The following is a 22,188-nucleotide window of genomic DNA, read 5'->3' as shown; positions in this document are numbered from 1 at the left end:
TTCAGGACATATATAAAGGAGTTCAAGTTCCAGTGAATCAGTAACTGCAAGGCGACTTTATCTCTGCAGAACAACCCATCCACAAATGTGCAGAAAGTAGAGGGACGCTCATATTCAGCATTACTCTGTTATGTCGAGTAAGAACTAATTCGTACTCTATGTTCAATGACTTTGAGTTTGCCGCTGTAGCTGAAACAGACATGTCCACATTTTGAACCTCTTTATGAGGAGCTTCTGTTTCATGTGTAGGATATCTGGTTCTCTGAGCACAAGCAGCAAGCTTTAAATGAATTGTATATGGACTGTACAAAAAAAGGCCAAAAAAGAGTTTGCTGTAATCTTAAAACATCATGCCACTATTGATCCTGAAACAAAATTATTTGCTTGATGAGTTTTGTTACTTTTTAATGTATCTACTTTTGTAGCCAAATCAAATTTTGAAAGTAGAATGTACAATTTATCTTTATTTTAAAGTGCATCCTCATTCAAACTCAGCAAAACTGTGTATTTTTGTTCATTTTATTTGATAAAATAAAATTATAAAATGATAAAAACATAATGATAAAAACATGTGGAGCAATCCTTCTAGGATGAATTAAAGGGGTGGTATTAGGTATTTTCTAGGCACATAGTGCCATTTCATAGCACGAAAAAGTAACTATACTATGTTCAGTTATTATAAAAGTGCTGTATATGTTAAACATGACTTCAAAGGAATTTGGTTTTCCATTTTAATGCATTGAAATTAGGTCTGTCTCTTTAAAAAGCTCTTGCTCTTTCTGATACTCTGAGCACATCATTATGCTCCTCTTGTAATCTTTTAACTTAGTGTATTTTCACCAGCATTTCACTGAGTAGTTCGTATGATGAGTTCAGGATTTGTTCATTGGACCAGGTGTTTTCTCATTGCTGCTGCCTTCTGAAGAAGCTGAGTGGGGGTGTCGGGGAGAAGAGTCCTCTCTGAAACTCGAGTTAGAAACAGCAGTTTCGAGGAGGAGCTTCTTGGAAAACATGTCGCTCGGTGAGAGCAATAGTTTCTGACATTTTAGTCTCCCCTGGAATGGATACCTGGGGACATTAATGGATTTCTCAAACATGCCTAAAATAATCAAATTAAAACTCCATGTATGTTTTTGATCATGGACTAACATTATAAACACGATGTAAAGTTAAAACAAGTCGATTTTCACATAAAACTGCCCTTTTAAACGCAATGGGGTAGTGGTCATACGTAGTGTCTGAATTCTCCGGACAGCACTTGAAAGCAGCAAGAGTTGAGTGAGTTGAGCGAGTCAACCAGCAGGAGCAGTCGTGAGTTGAGCTCAGTGGAGAGCGAGCGGAGCTTCCTGGATGGGCTCAGACCGCGGAGGCAGAGCTCCCACACGGAGACACGGTCCTGACGGGGGGAGCCGCGGGGCTGCTGCGATGTTTTTCCACTTCCATCAAACTCCAGTTCAGTGAGGAAGATCGTGTCCAGGGCCGCGGCGGGAGCCTTACAGGCTAGCAGCAGGTTATGACAGAGGCAGACTCCTTTATCAACATATGTTCCTCTGAGAGCACTGCGGCTGCGGATCTGGAAGCTGCTCCCACACCTTAGGCAAGGTAGGTCTGCTTTTAACGCATTCCAGCTACTAGAATGATATGTGTAAAAAAAAGAAATCACGTCTGCCAGTTCTGATCTGTGTGAAAGCGCGAGCTTTAAAAACGCAGATGTATTTAGTTTGTATTCGCAAAAATATACAGATTTTTCCCCCCTTTCTTTTGTGATGATAGTCAAATATATGTGGCTATAAATACAAGCAACCGATGCTGGCAGACATGATCGATGCTAATTTATTTCCACTTTCATTTCCTTCTTCAGTAAGTCAGTATTATGCTGTGTTATGTGATCGTGTATCGGTCTCTCTCAAAGTAAATAAACATTCAAATTATTAGGTTAGAACGCCTCTGAATTACACAGACGTGTGTGAACACAGCAGTGAAAGTGATGCCATATGATTTCTGCTACACACACACACACACACACACACGCACACACACACACACACACACACACACGCACACAGCTGCCTCCTGCTGCAGCACAGTGGCAGTCTGTGCAAAAGCAGCAGCAGCTTCTCACCAGGCTGATCTGGTTTTCCGTCCCGGCCTTAACAATGATGCTTTGATGCCCCCCAAACTCCTCTGACCTCTTTCAGCTTCAGTAGCATTCCCATCCAGACCTTCATCTGACTGAACACTAATCATTATTTCATCTAAACAGAAGAAAACCCAGTTTGCACACAAGGCTGTATATAAGACATTCTGTAGCAGTGGTGTGAGCTGGAATGTTTGCAGATGGAGGGGCTGGATGCAATCAGACTTCTGAAGGCCTCCAGGCTGAAATGCAGCCTTTCTGCAGACATTTGGATGGAAATCCGTCCAACATTAACCATCTGATTGCATTGTTGCATTAAAATAGGGTTGCATTCTGCAGGCGCAGGTCCTTTAAAGACCACCTTCGGTTTGCTTCATCGAAGCTGCTCTGCCCTATTGATAGATTGCCCACCGATGTTATCTCAAGTTCAACTGTAAAGTTTCTCCTGAACAAAAGCTCCACTGTATTAATAATGACATAAGGGGAGTTTCCATGGAGGGAGGCAAAGTGAATGAAGGCTGTTATTTTCCAGCGTGAGACCACAGGGTTGGTTGTAGGGCCCAGGCAGGATGGGACAAGCTAGCAGACTTTGTGGCGTGATGATAGCAGACGCCTCAGCTGGTCCGCATGGAAGTACGGGAAGAAATTAAAACGTGACTGGGCAGAAAAGGTGCTGTTCCGCATGTAAAGCAACTGCAGATCGCTAATAACCCATAATAATAATAATAACAATAAAAATAATAATACTAATAATAATATCGGAGCGTTCAGCCTAAAAACTGGCTGCAGTGGTCGAACTGCTGCAGAAGTTTCCTGCCAACTTTCATAGTGTGTTCAAGGCAGTTTGTGATTTCAGCAGCTGCTCGGGCTGCAGTTTGCTTTTAACACAGCAGCTTCCTGTGTGACCCTGTTTCGAGTCCAACCCGCAGTCCTTCTCGGGATTAAGTGCAAATCCCAGATTATGACTTTATTACTCATGTTTTTTTGAAAACAGAGGACTGATTTGTTGTTTTTGGGTGGGGCTCTGTCCTTTGGAGATGGTCCGGATCTATCGTCCAAGATAGAATTATCTTGCCCTCTGTCAACTATTAACAAAAGATCTGTTTTTCTTACCTTTCATTTTGTAGTACACTGATTAAAGCGTTACAAACGGAGTGGCTAAAACCATTTCCAGTCAAGCTGTTTGCAGTGTACATTCCTCATGCTAGCAATCACATGTTAGCTTAGCTTATCTACGAAGACACAGACTCAGGTGTGTCAACTTGTAGATCTTGAGAGTTTGGTTGAAATCAACAGCTTTTAGGCAGCTTGCACAAGCAAGTTGTGCTGCACTGCAGTTCTCCTAGCTGGTGGGAAGGGCACACACCTCCAAATTGCACCTAAACTTGACTGAGCTGGTTCCTGGAGGAAGAGAGAGCTTGGATCTCAAAGTTTTTGCAACAAGTTCCTGTTCTTTTAGACAGTAAGGTGTACAAGGACCACCATTTGGTCAAGACATTTTAAAACAATTTATACTTCAAGGTCCTCAGCTTGGGATAGGAAAGCTCTCTGAAGTGAGAATTCCAACAGGGACAAATTGATTTTCCTCACTAACCTTAACCCCAAATTCCACTCTGGGCTGAATCCAGTTTATGTTTTTGTACTTTGTCAGCTTGTGTGCCATTATTTCTATTTGTGAACATGTAAAACGATACATGCGCCACTTGTACTGCTAATAGTAGTTAGCCTGGTCACAGAGTGGAACATTTGCCAAACCCTACTGATTTTCCAAGGGTGATTAAGTTGGGTTTGATGCTATTCCCAGATCCATGTTCAGACTTGAGAGGCAAATAATAACCACATAATCAGGTCACATATAAATGGACCCGGTTTCGCCCAGAGGGTAGATTTCATTCCCTGTGTCAGATGCAAATAGGCACCCAGCTCTTTGGAGCAAAGATCAATGAGATTGGACAGCTCATCTTTTCAGCTGTTTGGGCTTTTAGCTCAACGTTACACCTGATCTGCTTCGTATCTACATTGTAAACTGTGAACCTCAAATACAGGTCATGTCAGCCTGATATGGCAATATAAAAAAAACACCCCATAAAAATCAATTATAGGCTTCAGATATTTGGTACTTGTCAACATTTGCACAGGAATCTTTTAGGTTTTGCTTTTGATGATCTTTTCTTATTGAAAGGATCATTACAGCTGTCCTCACAGTCTGTGGCCAGAATGGCCCACATTACACCGCTCAACCCTGCACCGACAGCAACACGTACACGAGTTTGGAAGTGTTGCACTGCATCAACCACTTCCTATGTTCAAGGGCCTTTTAAACAGCCTCTCACTTACACACAGTACATAAGCTACAAACAGAACCATCAAGTGACAGGGACAAAGCTTCAGCAGCCATTTTCTTGACTTTCTTAAGAACTGAAGAAAACAATAATCTGTAAGTCCTTGAATAATGATTTGTAATAATTTATACAAATCATTATTCAAGGACTTACTGATTTTTCTGTTAAATAAAGGAAATGCCTTTTGGTCAGAGCAAGGTCTTCATGGCAAGGGAGATTCTTCTTTTTCTGGAGCAAATATTAAGCTTCATACATGGGTGATTCTTGTTTTGCGGCAACATTTCGGCTTCAGAACATTTGAAAAAAAAAGTATTAATGTTTTAAGTTTTAAATATTGTGTTACAACACTGACATGTTTAACAATAAGAAATTAATAATGGGCAAGCTCAGGATTGGATAAATTAATAATTACAGGTGTTTTTTTCTTAAAAAGAGTGTGCCCCTTTTACTATATAATATGTTTTATTTTTGAAATTGTAACACGAATCATTTATGTCTGTATTGTAAAGAAAATACTTTTTTTAAACTCATTATTACTGACAGCATTGAAAATATTGGTAATTTTAAAAAATTATATCAATATGTGCATTTATTGGTCTTCAATTCCCAACATGGCACAGAAAAATTCACAGTACTTAATGTTTCTGTAACAATATTTAATAAAAACATGTGTGGAATAGAACATAACATGGTGGATTGTCCCATAACAGGGTGGAAAATTAATGTCTTCGATTCTAAAATCGGACGATTTTCATCATTGGTTGCAGAATTGCCTCTTTCAAGTCAAAGTATAGGTAGAGTATTTGTCCTGGCTCTATTTGGCAAAAACAGGTGACATCCCTGTAGTGGATTTTCCCATGACAGGTACTCAGTGTTCCCCTCACAGGAGTCAATGGGGGCAACTAGTGAAATGAAAACAGACAAATGGCAAATACATCGGTTAATACCTCAGACTACTCTGCAACTGTATTCCATCATCTGACATTTTGTATTTTACTCAAAATGATTATTTTTCGCCCTAATTTCCACCCTGTTTGGTTCATGAACATAACAGGGTGGAACATAACAGGGTGGAACTTTTCTGACTAATCTACCTGTAGCTCTTTATGTGGTGAACATTTAGCTAGTTAACTTTCAACAGAATAACAAACCTTTAATGACTAAATCTAATATAATGTTTTTTTTTTAAATTCTACTGAATAAACATTTTTTCACAATCTATCCTAACAAGATGGAACTTTAAGCTTTACTCATACAGATTTAACATATTTAAGATAAGAAAAAGTACAGAGATAGTGACAGTTGAAGCTTACTTTGTTTTCCATGGTTGAATTTACTTCAAAACCAATTGATGTCACTTACATTAAATGGTTTTTATGGAATTTTAGACTTTTTGAAGGCAAAAAGGAAAAATCCTAACAGGGTGGAAAGTTAGTACTGGGACATGTATAATATGAAGAAAATATCAAATAAGAAAAATAGTTTCAACAGATTCAATTGCATATTAAAATAATGTTTAGTCCAGTCAATCAACTTATTGAAGAAAAACATAAATATATATATATATTTTATAGTTTAAACTTCATGAGGAAGTCTATTACATTGCACTGGGGACGCAATGAAATTGAGCATGTTGGTCACCAAAAAGGTATGTAAAGAACAAAATAATATTTAAAAGGCATTTCATTTATATTTGAATAATGGCAAACATATAAATATATAATTAAAATACTTTGTTGTAAATATTTGGCACATTTTACAAAAAATAATTGTAAGCAAAACATGGAGACATGGAATGTTGCCGCAAAAAAAGAATCACCCACATATGTATTTAAACGTTATTATGATTCATTGTAATGAGTTTTAACAAACCAGATTTTTTATTGTCCACACACGCGGCGACATGACGGCGTTACATTTTTATCTACAAAAAACATGCAACAGGGTTTTACTGTAACAATGTTTGTCAAAAATTTGTTCTTTGATTGTATTTTATTTTTTTTATATGTTTCTTTAGTGTTTTAAGTTCTGTTATGCTGCTCTTGGCAGTGGGTGGTTACCATAGTAACTGGTAACTGACAGCTCGTCCCCTGTTTTTGTTGATGTCTGGTATGTATTAGAATAGGCTCTGTGTTTTCTTTACAAATATTATATTTTACAGTATATTTTGGACAAATGTGATAATGTGCAGTCTTTCTTAAGTAAACTTGCTATGTTTTGTGTATATTTTTAAATGTTATCACTGTTAATGTTGCTCATCACTTACAACACTTAGCTTCGTTTATTATTTTGTCATATATATCTTAAATTTGAACATTATTATTTATGGTTGAGAACAAGTTGGATTTAGAAAATAGTTCCCAATATTATTAAAAAGAAGAGAATCAAGACAATATTTAGTGCAGCATATTAAGAGGGCAGTATGAAGATGGGGATAAAAGTTAACTTAGTGCTTAACTAAGTTAACTAAATGAATCAAACATACTGTTTGATTCATTTGGAAATCAAATTTGAACTGGTTTAATCACTTACACTTATTATTTTTGCAACATTAAGGTCTATTTATATTTCTAATGGGGTACATATTAGATTTAAACAACTTTCTAAATAACATAAATCAGCTTTCAACTGATTTTTGGTTGGTAAATTAAATGTTAAACAATTGAAACATAACTTAATAAATATTGGACTGAAAGGTGATTACAAACATGCTGTGCCGGAAACCAAACCTACAGCGATAGAGGGTTAGCGGTCAGGTGACCTAGATGTTTGGAATGTGATGAGAAAATGTTAGTTTCAGTCGTTGACTTTACTTACTTGCTTAACTTGGACTTGGTCAAAATGACTCGTGAATTCCTCTAACTACAGTTCACTGAACAGAAAACAATTGTACAGAATTTAGAAAACAGGACCTCAACTGTGATACAAAACCGCCCAAGAATTTTCAACATAATGTTGATTTGTTCTCTTAAAATGTATTTTTAACTGTTTCTTGGACAAGACAAGAAACAGTATAGATGACACAACATATGATTAATTCTTACACTCAGAATGATTGAACTGATGCCTAATAACTTTAGGATTGCTAAACACAGACCTCTGGTCTGAAAGATGACATCATATATTGGGAAAGGTGATTATACAGACACATGGAAAACCATCAGAGTTGGTAAACTTTCCAGAATCGGTCTAAAGAGGAAGGAAGCGGAGTTGTACATGAATAAATCCGTTTCATTTCTGCTTCCAGGTTTATGGCAACCGTAGATCATCGTCATCGTCAAGGCCAGCGGAAGGCCTAGAGCCGCCCTGCCTCCTCCCACCATGGCCAGCAGGAGTCCCTCTATTCACCTGGAAGACAGGGATCCGTCACCAGTGATGGCTGCCGCCGGTGCCCCGAGTAGCCAGGATGTGTTTTGCAAGCTGTGCCTCAGCCTGCAGCCGCTCGAAGCCATCAATGAACTGGAGGGCTGCAAGTGCATGTTCTGCACAGCGGTAAGCAGTGGCGATGACATGTCCAACTTCAGGGCAGACGCTGATCTGAGGAAGGGATTCTAGGATTCACAGCACACAAGCTTCTGGCCAGAAGTTTACAAACATTTTTAATAATTGGCATACTGGCTTTGCTTCTTTAGTGATGCATTTGAACCAACTTCTATTAATTTGAAAAGAGAATCCGGTGCACTTGTTTGAATTTATTGTGGATTTCCCAGAATACACACAAGGTTAAAACTAAACTGCAACAGTAAGTTGTTTCTCCGCCGTCAGCACATTTAGCAGCGTGTGCCAGAGTTTGATTGACAGCGCTAAGACCCTCCTCCTGGCTCTGATTGGTTGTTTTTGGTCAGGAATGATGCATTTCTTCAGACGGCAGTAGCAGCTCAGAGAGGAGGTGCAGAAGATTGATCTTGTCACAGATGATCTGTCTCATAACACACTGTTACGACATGGTGACGGTTTTAACAAATGTGGGGGAAAAAACAACTTATTTCTGTAAAAGTTACATACTGCAGCTTTAAGTTCCAGAGAAACCACACATTTTCTGTTTCCAATAACATTCTATCACCACAGTCAAGGCAGCACATGCAAAACACTCTTCTTCTGAAAAAAGCTGGAGTTCCTTTAAATTCTGTTAACTTTCAACATGACCCATGCAGTAGAGTTGAGTTTGAAGCTTTAACAGAGTACATGTCAATATAACTGGTTTTGGAATAGAGGAAGCAGATTACACATTAAGTTCCTAACCTGACCCAGAACTTTATCTGCTGTGTTTGTCGTCACTGAAGCTGTGTGTTTTCTTATCAGTTCACCTTTACGAAGAACTGTTTAAATGCATCACCAAAGAATCACAAATGAATTTGACATCAGTGCTTATACTGCAGAAACCAGAAGTTCGCATTCACACAATAAAATGACACGTCTACCTTTTTTTTTTTCTCATTGTCTGAAATTAAATTAGACCAAACCTCTCTTGTTTTAGATCAGTTCGAATTACCGGTACCTGAATTATTTCTGTTTGCTCAATGTCTCACAATGAGAGAAATAATATGTCAGACAATTATTCCTTTAAAATCAGAAGGTTACATCCACAATGATTTCTATCTCCTTAAACGACAAGGAGAAGCCCAGGTGATGATGTCATGGCTTTAGAAACGTCTGATAGGTTAACCGATTCGTTTGAGTTAACTGCATGCGTTTTCGTTTGGCGCATGTAAACTTCTGGCTTCAGCAGTAAGTGTGCGTAAACTCCTGAAGAGCAACGTAAATAGAACAGGGTGTTATTACTGCATACAATTTCAGAGCGCTCTTCTTTTGCTGCAGTGTTGGCAGCGAAGGTGTTCCAAAAGCGATCCAAAACAAACGCGCTCGGTGATTATTTTTACACAGTTTCTGCTCCCTAAAATAAAGCCGTTTATTGGCACGTATCAGGCGTTTCCATTTTGGTGAGATGAAGGTTCTGGCACTCCCTCGCCTGTTTTATTCCATTTAACTCGTCCGTGGAATTTTTCAGATTTCTCCCAGCTGCTGACTGTGTTCACCGGCTCCCAGTCATCGGCAGAGTTTCGCTTTCACACTTGTTACGAGATCAGTAGCGCTATTTTTAGAAGACAGAGCTGTAATATTTATGAGTGGAGGCCAGATGTTGGCGTCCCATCTGTTCCAAACTGAGTGGATTCCCGTCAGAGAATCCACTAGCAGGTGCTAATCTCTGTCCCAGCTCCCTGGATTTGGACGCACAAGGTCGCAGAAACCAAAAACAGCGCCTACGTATGGCGTTGTTTTAAGAAGGAAGAAAAGTGAAATGGAGCCAGTACATTCAGATTATCTCTGTTGTGTAAATAACAAATACCCTGAGCCTTCTGCTGTCAGATAGCAGAAGGCTTGTGTTGGTCCCACTCCGTTTGGTAACTCATGTCAAACTTCCACTCAGGCTTTTTGTTTGTCTTCTTCCACAGAAATGTAATATTCAAAGACTTTTTTTCTTCTTCTTCTGTTCCTCAAACTGAATTTGTATTTGTGCAATCTTTATGTAGTTCCTCATTCCTTTCTAGAATTCACAGTTGAGGCAACATCTGACTTTTGGCATGTGGATGCTAAAAACGCCTTTGTCAGACTTACAATCTTTCACAACACTTCATTTCCTTAACTGCTTCCTTTGTGTTTCTAGATGATTTGCTGTTATGATGCAATAATGACTTTTTTGTTTTTCAAAAGGTGTGGCATTTGTGAGTCTTCTGCAGTGAGACTTGGGGTGCACCAATAAACTGGCCCAGATTTCCTTAATTTTGGACATGTGAAACCAATGTTATCCACCGATCTTATCTACCTTCGCAAAGGTCTGAGAATCAGCCACTGTCCCGTTTTGCTCTGCCGACTGACCAGCCCACCAGGTCATGTAAACACCCGTCACTTCTCTGTTGCCAACTAGGTGACTTTGGTCCTTTTCACACGTTTTCTGGTCCTTAAAAAATATTAAATTAATTTATCTAAAATTTAGGCCTTTGAATCTCTTACATTACTTTTAAAGGAAGTTGGCCTTTAAAATGTTAATCACAGGTCTTAAATTTAGTCTTGACAAAACTATTTTTTCGTATGCATTTTTTTTTCCTGTCAGGCAAAAGATTTTGTCTGCACTGCATTCTGTGACTCAAGAGGGTTGAGGCCATAGACATTATAATTAAACAATAAAAAATGTATTATATCTATGGTTGAGGCTACCGATAATTCAATGCTAACATGCGCTCGCTAGCTAGCTGGCAAACTATCTTTTTGCGTTTGTTATGGGTAAGTGCAAATTTATCTCTGCGTCCAATGACAGGTGATGTGGAGGAACAGGTCTTAAATTCCATTCATAATGATTTGAAATGGTCTTAAATTGGACTTGGTTAAACCTATAGAAACCCTGGGAAATGTTTTGTTGCGTTCGTATTGTTCATTTACATGACGACAAATGTTTTCTCTGACAATGCTGCAGTTTGACAACAGGTTTCAGAGTTCAATGGTTTGAAAACATTTTGGTCTCCGTTGTGTAAAAAAAATCGACAAAAATAGATTTTTTTATTATTATTATTCCGGGGAATCCCTGGATCATGCGCAGAATAACTAGAATCAGAAGATGCACACATAGTGACTGCCCATAATTTTAAAAACCACAGAAGAATAAAATATCAACAATGACTTGAAATTTGGTGGTTTTCTACGACGAGTCGTCTGTCCATAGAAACAGGTTCTCTGCCATCTTGAATGTTTATTAGTTGTGGTGGCTTTCAGGCAGAGTTTTTAAAGACCATAGCGCCAACTTGTGACATGGTGACAGAATTACACAATTTTCACATCTCTACTGTTTCTGTGTAAACGGAGATTGTAATTAGAACATTGGTATGTAAATATGTTAACAGAAACGACGTTCAATGGATTGCCGTCCTTTAAACAGGGTCATTGTTGCTATATTTAGCTACTTTTTAGACAAAAAATAAATAGTCATCAACCAAAGTCGAAATCAGCAGGTCAGGGTTTTTAAAGATCAGTGATCTGTCAGAAAACTGCAATTGTTGCACCAAAACATAATACATCTCACTTTGCTGCATTTTCTGTCCCCTCCAGTGTTTGCAACAGTACGTCCAGTTGGCCGTGATGGAGGGCGGGGGCGCTCCGATCACCTGTCCGGACATGGCCTGCCCAATAACCGGAGCGCTGCTCGACTCAGAGGTATGTCCTGTAAATTGAGAATGTCTCACATGAAGAACCAAACTAAGACAGTTGTGGCACAGAGACGGCTGTGTGGGGTGGGCTCTGGGGTCCCTTGAAATTTGCTGTCCCTAACCAGGAAGTATGCTACGCTTAACATATTTTATTAAATTAAATGTGCGATGGATACATTTATTCCTTCCATCTTACATGTTTGTATTTTAAACATGCTTGTCTGTAAAAAGCAGGTAGTCATCATTTTGGGTTTCGGGTTTTTCTTTCCTTTTTTAATCACGGGACATTTCCAGATTTGTTGTCTTGCAGCCACATTTCTTAAGAAACCAGACGTTGCTAAATTTTACCAGATATTTTTTATGAATATAAATATATTTTCACCACCTCTTTCTTACCAAAATATCATTTAGGCAAGAAAATCACTTTTGACAAAAAATAACTTGGGCCAATGTTTTGCTAAGGTGGCAATATTTTTGCTTTAATGATATTACAAAGTGAACTGTTATGTGTTTCAGTGGCAACGTTAAGTTGAGGAGATGTTGAACCAAACATTAGATGAAAGCATGAAAATGATACTCCAAAAAAAGATGTTGAAACAGGCTGACTCACGAGCTACTGCTTAAAAACAGTCTTGCAATAAAAACACATCACTTTAGCTTTACACTTACAAATTGGGGAAATAAACTATGCTAATTTTGCACAGTGCTTATTGCCTTTGTTGTAAACCAGCTTGCAAAATGTTTTTATTTTCATTTTTATTAGATGTCTCTTGTGTGGCTCTCAAAATTGTTGTCTGAATGGTGAGAGGATAGAAACAAGAGAGAGAACATTAGCTTGTAGAAATCTGATTCCACAGTTGGAGAAAGAGAGAGAGAGAGAGAAAAAAAACTAAACCACAGCAACAAGCAGCATATTCATATGTTATGACCAATAGAACTTCACTGAAAAATATACAGAACAAGTTAATACAAAATGCATTTAGTGGCAAATGCAGCCCAACACAGAATGGATCTGAAAAACACCTGGATCTAAACACATGTGTGTTGTGTGTGTGTTTCTCTGGTTATGTGTGGTCTTCATGCCATCAAACATGGGTCTGACTCGGGTTGCACTCTCTCTCTCTGATTGCAGATTGCCAATTTAGTAGCTCCGTACCAGGTGGAGCTGTATCAGCGCCTGAAGTTTGAGAGAGGTGAGCACTGTCACATCCTGGATGCTTCTAGAAACCTGAAGTAACATTAGAACTTCATTATTAATACTCCACAGTGTGCTGTTCTTTTTTTTTTTTTTTTTTTTTTTTTTTTTTAGAAATAACTTTATTATCCTGAGTTGCACTGAAATGCCAGAACATAAAAAAAAAAATAATAATAATAATTTTGCCCACTCTTTGAACTTCTTTGAGAAGTGAGACTGTTCACATAACTTTCTGATGACATTTATTATTTGCAAGCCAAGAACAGTTTGTGATGCAGGTGTATTTTGCTCCTCTCCAGCTGTACGGTAACAGTACGCTGTGGAGCCAATAACTGGTATTGTTTACTCTTGCTGCGGATCATGAGACTCGAATTATTGGAAGCGAAACAAAGGTCAAAGTACTGGCTGCTGTGCTGCTTGGCTGCAACGACTCCCTTCATTATGATTCATAGCGAAAGCACAAACTGACATTCAAATATTTCTATTGCATTTTTTAATGCACATGTGATCATGTGGCTTACATTTTCTTCTGAAATTATATTCAAAAGAATAAAGTGATTTTGTTTTGTTCTCGGTTACCTCCAGTTTTGCTTGTTACTTCTCATCTTACAGTTGCAGTTTTATTGTAATTGTGGATATTGTAACACTGATAATGAGCTAAGTGTTTTTAGCCCAGTTGATCTGTCATTTCACACGTTGTTAAGAGTGTTAGCATTATCTTTATTCTCCTTCAATATTTTACCATTTCTTCAGATACACTGCTCCATGTCATGAAAGAAACACACAAAACTAAAATGCAAAAGATAAAATGTGATAAATTTCACAGCTATTATAAAACATAAGATGTTCAGGAGTTTCCAGAAGCCTGGAAAATACTTGTAGCTGAAAGATATTATTAAAAAGCCTCATTTATTTCACACACTTCATCATTAAATGAAACGCATTATATAGCTTACTTACACACACACACACTCACGGATGTTTGCCTTTATCTCTGTTAATTATGATGATTTTCCACTTACATGTAATGAAAACCTCAAAATTAGAACTTGCATATTAAATCAGACCAGTAAAAAAATGAATACATAAATATAACCTTGATGAAAAGTATTTTTAATATCACTACAAGAACACATCTTCCAAAGTATTTTTGTCTTCTAGTGCAAATATCTTAGTACACTTTCTTCATTGACAACGTGGACAAAAACATCTTGTTAGTGAAAAATTCTGCCAGTGGAACTAGTACTTATCAATATTTAAGAATTATTTACTTAAAATAAGCTACTATATCTTGTTGATAAGTTGCATGTAAGTTAGTTTTGTAATTCAAAACTGGACAAAAATTTTTTAAATGACCAAACAGAAGAAACTAAACAAAAATTTGGATACGAGTTTTTGTATTCGCAGGGATTAGGTTAAAGGTATTTTTACTCTGACAAACGAGTCTCATCTGAAAGCATATACTAATTTATTAAATATGACTGTAAATGCACATACAATATGCTGCTGTATATTATCGTCATTATAGATACTTTATTTTAATATATTAATGAGTATTTCACTTTGCTCAAAACATCTAACACTTTGCTAAATAAAAAGATAGAAGTGTTAGGTTCTGTCTGATTACAACAGCTTTCTATTTAAGGTTTAACAGAATATCATACTGGACACCATAGCTAGCACTACTTCTGACTAGCTTCTGTTAGCAAACAATGTTGAATTCATCAGCATACATATAGTTGTACTTTATAGAAAGATCATCCAGATTCAAATTAAAAGAGGAGGTATCTATAAACTTCTTTTGTATGAACTTTATTTTTAGCAAGACAAAATGCTCTTTGTCCAGAGACAACAGCTGAAAAATAGCATTTTAGCTAATTCTGGCACATTTACAGAAATGTTAATTAATATGCATTGTCTCTGCCAAATAAATTAATATGTTCCAAATTTATTCCATCTGGTCTAAGCCCATCTGATAACTTCATACATCGACTAAAAAAATGAAATATGAGGGAACTTCTCTGTTTTATAGTCCAGCAAACAGTTGCTAGCATGGGAATGCTAATGTGTTTGTGTAGCTCCAAAGTGCCGCTGTATTAAACAGGAGCTGCTAAACTGAAGCTTTTTATTTGTCTATTGTTACTGTAACTGCTAAGCAATCAAAACGATCTAACAGGAGTATTTATTTACACTGACGTAATCCTCAAAGATTACAGAATACAACTGAAGACAAAGTCCAGCACTGCTGGGTCACTGTCAGCTTTAAATCTGCAGCTTCACATCACCAAAAAATTCGACCTGATGGGGATTAAAAACAGATTATTCACCCTTTAAAGTTCACTCATGTTTGATCAATCTTTTGGTTCATTTTGTGAATGTTTTAGTGTTGTCTGGACAGGATGAGGACAGGATGATCAGATCCTTTTGTTGTTGTAAAAGAATGCGTTCGCAGCATTACAGGTTCGACATCAAACCTAACAGGACCCAACAAATATGTTTTATTTGGATGCAGCCACGCCTACTACAGATATTAGTCTCAGCGATTCTTAATTTAGAGTGTTTGATTCTTTCTTTGCAGTTTCCAAAGTTTTCTCCATGTTTTTTCTGTGTTCTGCATTTATTCAGAAAATGCAGTGGCAGCTTGTCCTGTAGCCGAGTTAATCTGTTTGGAAACAAGGGATGAAAATGTTAAAGAATATTTAGATTCTGTGTATTATACATATTTTCCTGTCCGTATGTCTCTCCAGGTGTGAAGCTGGACCCCAGCAAAGCGTGGTGCCCGGTGCTTGAATGTCAGGCGGTGTGCAGTGTGCAGGCGAGCACCGAGGGCCGGCCCGCCGCCGTGGCCTGCCCCGCCTGTCACACTGTCTTCTGCTCCAGCTGCAGGGGCCCCTGGCTGGAGGGCCACACCTGCCCCGAGGGCCAGCCCATGATGCTACCCCTGCAGTCCCCTGGAAGCAGGTCAGTCACTTGGTTTGGTTTCAGCTGCTCATAGAAGAAGTTTCAAAACGTCGCAGCACCATGCCTACTTTAAACTTTTTTCACATTTAGTCATGTTACAGTCACATACTTTAAAGTGTTCACTGCAAAAACGCAAGTAATTATTTTTAATCTAGTTCCTAGTCCAAATATCTTGATAAATAACAAATGATGTTTTTAATGCTCCCAGTGACAGAGCTTTAAATTATTTTGCATAGAAATGCCACTTTTCAGATTTCTATTTCTATTTTTCTTTTTAATAAGCCTGTAGCCTCCCCAAAACACTGCAAAAAACACAAAATCTTACTAAATATTTGTTTTTATCTAGTTCTAGTGCAAATATCTCAGCATACTTGAAATAAGACTAAGTTAACATACAGGTAACTTTCCAGCAAGATGTAGGAGATTGATTTAGATCAACAACTCCTTAGTCTAGTTCCACTGCTAGATTATTTCACCTATAGCATCAGAAAATGTCCTGTTATAAGTGAAATAATCTGCCATTAATTTAGTACAATTTTACCCACATTCAAGTATTAAAAAGCTCCTATATATTTCTACAAAGAAACTTGAAAGTTAGTTTCGTCTAATTTGAGGTGTACTGAGATATTTGCACTAGAAATTAGATAAAAATAATTGGTAAGATTTAGTGTATTTGCAGTGTTTTGGGGGTGGGAGGGTTACATGATTATGTAAAAGAAAAATATAAATAAAAATCTGAAAAGTGAAGAGTGTGGTGGCATTTCTACGCAAAACAACTTAAGCTAAATCTGGCTGCTTTTTCCAGCACACTGAAAATGTTAAAAAGATCATTTGTTTTTCCCTTGAGCCCAGCGATGGGACCTGCGCTGAATAAATCTATTATCTCAGCATTAATAGCTTGGTATTCCTCAGCAGAGCCTTCAGTGTGCTAGTGTACAGCTGCATAATCTGCCTTGCTGTGGCTGTGCCAGCCTGGCTGATGTCATCAGGGAGCCACTGAGTTAAACTGGAATTTCATTGTCTCTGTGCCAACGGGAGGAGGAGGAGGCCTGGAGGGCACAGGGTGCGTTAGTTAGAGGCTGCAGTGAAGGCCGAGTGCTGAGGAAGATAAAGAAAGTGAAGGAAATTCCCCCACAGAGTTTAGCTCAACAATGTCATACTTCACTTAGACGCTTTGTTGTAAAACTCCTACATTTTTTAAAAATACTCCAGAGATTCCCCCTGCATGCGTTTCTTACCCCCCCTCCCCCCTCATTGTTTTATTTTTATATCCTGTATCTTTACAGCTCTACTGCTCGGGTTTCTTCCTCTTTAACTTCTAAATCCACAGTAATCAGAACAATGGCCGACCCAGCAGAGCGACAGACTCTCAAAGTCCTTCCCTGATTCTGCCGCTGTCCTGACCAATCAGAGCAAGTCTCAACTCCTCCATAAATCCAGATTTCACTTTGTCGTGGGAGTGCAGAAGCCCCATGTTCCCGAAAACGGAATACTGATTAATCGTGGTGAACCAAATATTGGAATGATCATGAACGAATTTAGTGATCGATTAATCGTTAACTGGAGAATGCAGATTCAAAAAAAGGAAATTTGTTGAAAGAACAACATAGTCAGAGCAATAATTAAGCCAAAGCGTTGAAAAAACATATCCATTTTGCATTTAAGATTTATAAAAATGTTTTGATGTAATTATGTTCTACATAAAATTCAAGTGGCAGTTTTAGCTTCATCCATTTCAAATTCTGCTGAAAAAAAATCTATTCATCAACTTTTGCTAATCGGTTATTAATCAGTGAATCAAAACAATAATAATCAGCAGATCAGTAACACATGTGTTGATGTTCAGTCCAGCAGAAAGTCCTGAGATTTTCACATGTTGATCTTAGAAGTTTGCTTTAGCTTCAGATTCATCCTTTACTACACTGAAAGAATGCTGCTGCTGCTGCTGCTGCTGCTGCTGCTGCTGCTGCTGCTGCTGCTGCATATTAGGCAATAAAATTCAGTTTTTATTTTAAAAAGGATTCAAATTATTATTATTATTATTGGCATCATCTAATGTATTTCTAATGTATAGAACAACTTCTGTAGCTGAATGAAAAATGTGCAGAATGTGCTGTTTTTGTTGTTGTTATCAAATTAATAGATGAATTATGACAGTAACGGTTATCTGTGTGCCTGACGCCTGGTTCTCCACAGCGACCCGGAGGAGTCCATCAAGCAGTGCCCCATGTGTGGCGTTTACATCGAGAGGAACCAGGGCTGTGCACAGATGCTCTGCAAGAGCTGCAAACACACCTTCTGCTGGTACTGCCTGCAGAATCTGGACGTGAGTGGCCACACACACACACGCGCGCATGCACACTCACTCACACACACACACACACACAAAACAATTGCTGACATTGTTTTGTCAGAGGTGGGTAGAGTACTCAAAGATTGTCCTCGAGTCAGAGTAGCGCTACTTCAACATGTTTTTACTCAAGTAAAAGTAAAAAAGTATTAAAAGGAAACTCAAGTACTAACTGGTGAACACATGAATCATCTAATATTCAAATCATCTTCAGACGGAGCAAAATATAGAGTTCTGTGGTATTTCAAAGACCAAAATCAATACAATTCTTGTAAATAATATAATTGCAAAACAACAACATCAGGAAAAAGAAACATTTCTCCAAATCAAATTTATTTCAACGTAAAACTTATGAAACTTGGCAAAAACTGCCGGTGTGTGTTTGTCTGGTGAATTTTTGATTAAAACGAGTTTTAAAGTGACTCCAGTGGGTGGAGAATCCAGACATTTTACTCAAATCAGAGTAGCAATATTTCATAATAAAGTTACTCAAGTAAAAGTAAAAAGTACAGCATAGCAAAAGGACCATTTTTTGCCAAAAACGTACTCATGTAAACTGTGTAAGTGTAACTAGTTCCTGCCCAGCTCTGCACGGTTCTGAACACACTCATCTGTAACTGGTGCTTACGTCCCGTGTTTCCCTGCAGGGGGACATTTTCCTGAGGCATTACGATAAGGGCCCCTGCAGAAACAAGCTGGGACACTCCAGGGCCTCTGTGATGTGGAACCGGACGCAGGTGAGCTCACACTGTGTTTCCTTCAGGTCATTGTTAGTGCGGATTAGCCTTCAGAGGCCGGAGTGTGAGCCGCCCAGGTTCTGAGCCTCCCCTCCCCTGGAATCATAACCCTTCTTCAGCTTTTATAGAGTTTGTTTCCGCTCTCTGTCAGAGACAAGTTCTCACCACAGAAATTGAAGCAAAGCAGTAAAATTTCTATGACGCGGTTCTCTTTATTTAGGAGCCAAAGAAGCACTGCTCTCAGCCCTCATCTATCAGATCCTATGTTTCTATTTAAGCGTCCAAACTCCGCCCTGCAGTGAACGGGACGCGTCCCGCTTTCCGCTCTAAACTCCCTTCAGCTCTGAGCTCTGTTGTTTTGCCCATACACGTTTTGCTTCGACATGCAGGCCGCTGTGTTTATTCAACATGCTCTAAATTTAGATGCAACACCGATGACGACCCGGCTGACCAGAATATGTGATATTTTTCCAACCTTCAGCTTTGTTACAGGAGACGTCAACATGAGCTATCTCATGTTTTGCCACAAACTCCTGTATATTATACCAGATTCTTATGTGACAAAGTAGAACATAAATGTGATGTTAAAAGGAAAATTATATACCAGCATGAATATATTTTAACAAAATAAAAACCAGAAAAGTGTGGCGTGCTTTTTTTAGAACCAATTTTGGCTCTAAAATAAGGGAAGCCCATATTGCATGGAAAGTATCTGTGATATATTTTTAAATCTATCCTCAGAAGTTCAATTGGGTTTAGGTCTGGACTTTGACTGGACCATTTCAACATGTAATGGTAGACTACTCTGTCCTGATTAAAAAGCCTCAGTCTCAATGCTTTAGCCTCTAAGCTGTTTCATTATGCTCATGTTTACTAATTAGGTGACGTGTTAAGGCAGCAACTTGCTGAGGTTTTTAAAGTGACACACACCCAATTTCAAGGTGCTAAAACAAGAAGTCAAATTTCTTTTAAGTTATATTTGATATATTCAGCATTTATAAAACTGAAGGTTACATAGTTACCTGATTGTGTTATTAAAATACACTATGTGCCTGGAAAATACATAGCACTGCCCCTTTAAGAAATTTTTTTTTTCTGAGAAAATGTCACCTAAAAGATAAAATAAATAAAACCATCCATCTGCATCAACACGAGCGGCCCCTGCGCCGCATTTTGATCACCCCTGGCTTAATGCATGTTTCATAGCAGCTTGTCTTTGTGGACCAGGTGGTGGGCATCCTGGTGGGGGTCAGCATCATCGTCCTGGTGACGTCTCCGCTCCTCCTGCTGGCGTCGCCCTGCATCCTGTGCTGCATGTGCAAACCCTGCAGCAGGAAGAAGAAGAAGAAGAAGAGGAAGAGAGATCCCGGCCTCCCAGAGCCCCCCTCCTCCTCATCGTCATAGCAGCTTCAGCCCCCATGTGCCTGAACCGGGATGACTCCACTGGCCTCATGAACACCAGAAGGTGCAAACTGCTGGAAGAACTTTGGAAATAAACTTTTATTTTATTTTTATTTTTTTTTCTCTAAAGACTGCGGAGCCTTCAGCGGGCTGCCTTCATTAAATAAATCACTGTTTCTGTGTAAATATGTGGAATGTAAGTCCGTCGCCTTGCAGCGGTTACCGTGGCAGTGGAACTGGACGCCTGGGACTCGAATGTTTTCCTGCACAGGACTCTTTTATTTTTTTCTTTCTGCAACGCTCCTCTGTACACACACACACACACACACACACACACACACACACATACACACACACACACACACACACACACACACACACACACGCACACACACACACACACACACACACACACACACACAGACACACACACATCCAGTTGAAAGTGCAAAGCCACCCTCATGTGCCAAACATCAATGATGCCAAACCAGAGGCGTTAAGGGCTCAGGTGCCTCTCTGCAGTGCCAGCTGCTCGGTCCGTTTCGTTTTGCCTTCCATTCTGCTGATTTATTATGCAAAAAAAAAATAAAATAGACTGCAGATGTAATCATGGGAGAAGTTTTAGGTGATATAAAAATGTTCTTAATATGTGAAGGCAAATGGTGTAAGTCTGTAAGGAGATGAGATGTAATAAGCAGGGCTTTATGGGCGTTTCCACCTGACTTATGTTCCAGACCAAAGGCTGTAATATAAAACCTGTACTTTGCAAAACGTGTTAATTTAATATTTATGATTTATCTGTCTTGTTATGTCATTTCTACTTTTTCTGTTGATGTTTCAGCGTTTTCTAAATGCACCATTACAAATAAAAAAAACCCTAAAAGTTGGATCTGACGGTTTGTTTCTCATTATGGGAGAGGAAATGGAGACCGGGAGAGGACCTTCAACAGATTTACTTCCTGGGTTTGTTTTTAGTATTTATGTGCTGGGATAAGAACTCTGATCAGCTCAATCATGAACACATGAACACGCACACACACACACGTACACATGCACACACAAATAGAGGGAAATTTATAGCAATCAATTACCCTAATAGTCTTCAGCTTTTGCACATCTGCGGGTTGAAATTTAGCCAATTCTTGTGCACATTCACCTGATCTCAGACTGGATGAAGAGCATTTGGGAAAATACATTTTAAAGCTAGCCACAGATTCTCAGTTTTAGCTAGGTCTGGACTTTGACTAGGCCATTCTAAAACACAGATATGCTGCGATTGATTTCATTTAATCAAAGCTCTATTTCCATTTAGATCTTATATTTCCTAAAACTAGCAGATGGAAAGAACAAAGCTCCAAACAAAGCTCTGTATATTATTTTGACATAAGCTGCTTTAAGCAAATGTAATCCTTGGTCTTTATGACTCTGTTTGGTCTCCAGAAACTAATGAACCTTTGTGGCTTTCACAGAACATCTGTGTTTGCTGACGAGGTGACACCGGACTTTAACTTAGGTTATTATTGTAAAAGAGGGTGACGTTTTTCATATTTTCATTTGTAAAAATCTTTATAAACAACATAATTTTTGCCCCATGTTCTAATTGTGGTCTACTTCATGTGGTCTGCAAGCTTCCTATAAAATACTTAATGTTCGTCATAGCAACATGACTGAATGAAAAAACTGTTTTATTTGCAAGGCACTGCTCTTTTGAATGAATCAAGTGGTTTAACAAACTATAAACTGAACCCATTAAAACTGTGAGGCGCAAAGGCTAAAATCAGTAAAAAGAAAAAAATTAAAATATTTAATGAAAAATGTTGAAAGATGCAAATACCTGATTTTGGAAGCAAAACAATTTCTATAAGC

General features: G+C 38.4%; 1 protein-coding gene across 1 annotated transcript; it reads left to right on the top strand.

Annotated features, from left to right (window-relative positions):
• The first annotated feature begins 1,317 nt into the window (after window positions 1-1,317).
• On the top strand, window positions 1,318-21,209 carry rnf144b (ring finger protein 144B). Its single transcript, XM_014998426.2, has 8 exons — window positions 1,318-1,602; window positions 7,727-7,971; window positions 11,581-11,685; window positions 12,811-12,871; window positions 15,621-15,834; window positions 18,031-18,160; window positions 18,832-18,921; window positions 20,149-21,209. The coding sequence occupies exons 2-8, from the start codon at window positions 7,801-7,803 to the stop codon at window positions 20,323-20,325; spliced, it is 948 nt and encodes a 315-aa protein (XP_014853912.1). The 5' UTR covers window positions 1,318-1,602; window positions 7,727-7,800; the 3' UTR covers window positions 20,326-21,209.
• The last annotated feature ends 979 nt before the right edge of the window (window positions 21,210-22,188 follow it).

This window comes from Poecilia mexicana, unplaced genomic scaffold (genome assembly GCF_051168715.1).
Source record: "Poecilia mexicana isolate PSO_F unplaced genomic scaffold, ASM5116871v1 scaffold_16, whole genome shotgun sequence".
NCBI classification, from domain to species: Eukaryota; Metazoa; Chordata; class Actinopteri; order Cyprinodontiformes; family Poeciliidae; genus Poecilia; species Poecilia mexicana.
This window is presented reverse-complemented; position numbering and strand designations above follow the sequence as displayed.

Bases quoted from the DNA above. Each gene is read 5' to 3' on its own strand.
- rnf144b (XM_014998426.2), top strand. From the start codon at position 7,801: ATGGCCAGCAGGAGTCCCTCTATTCACCTGGAAGACAGGGATCCGTCA. The intron at 7,972-11,580 runs GTAAGCAGTGGC...TGTCCCCTCCAG, and splicing joins AGTGCATGTTCTGCACAGCG to TGTTTGCAACAGTACGTCCA. The intron at 15,835-18,030 runs GTCAGTCACTTG...GGTTCTCCACAG, and splicing joins CTGCAGTCCCCTGGAAGCAG to CGACCCGGAGGAGTCCATCA.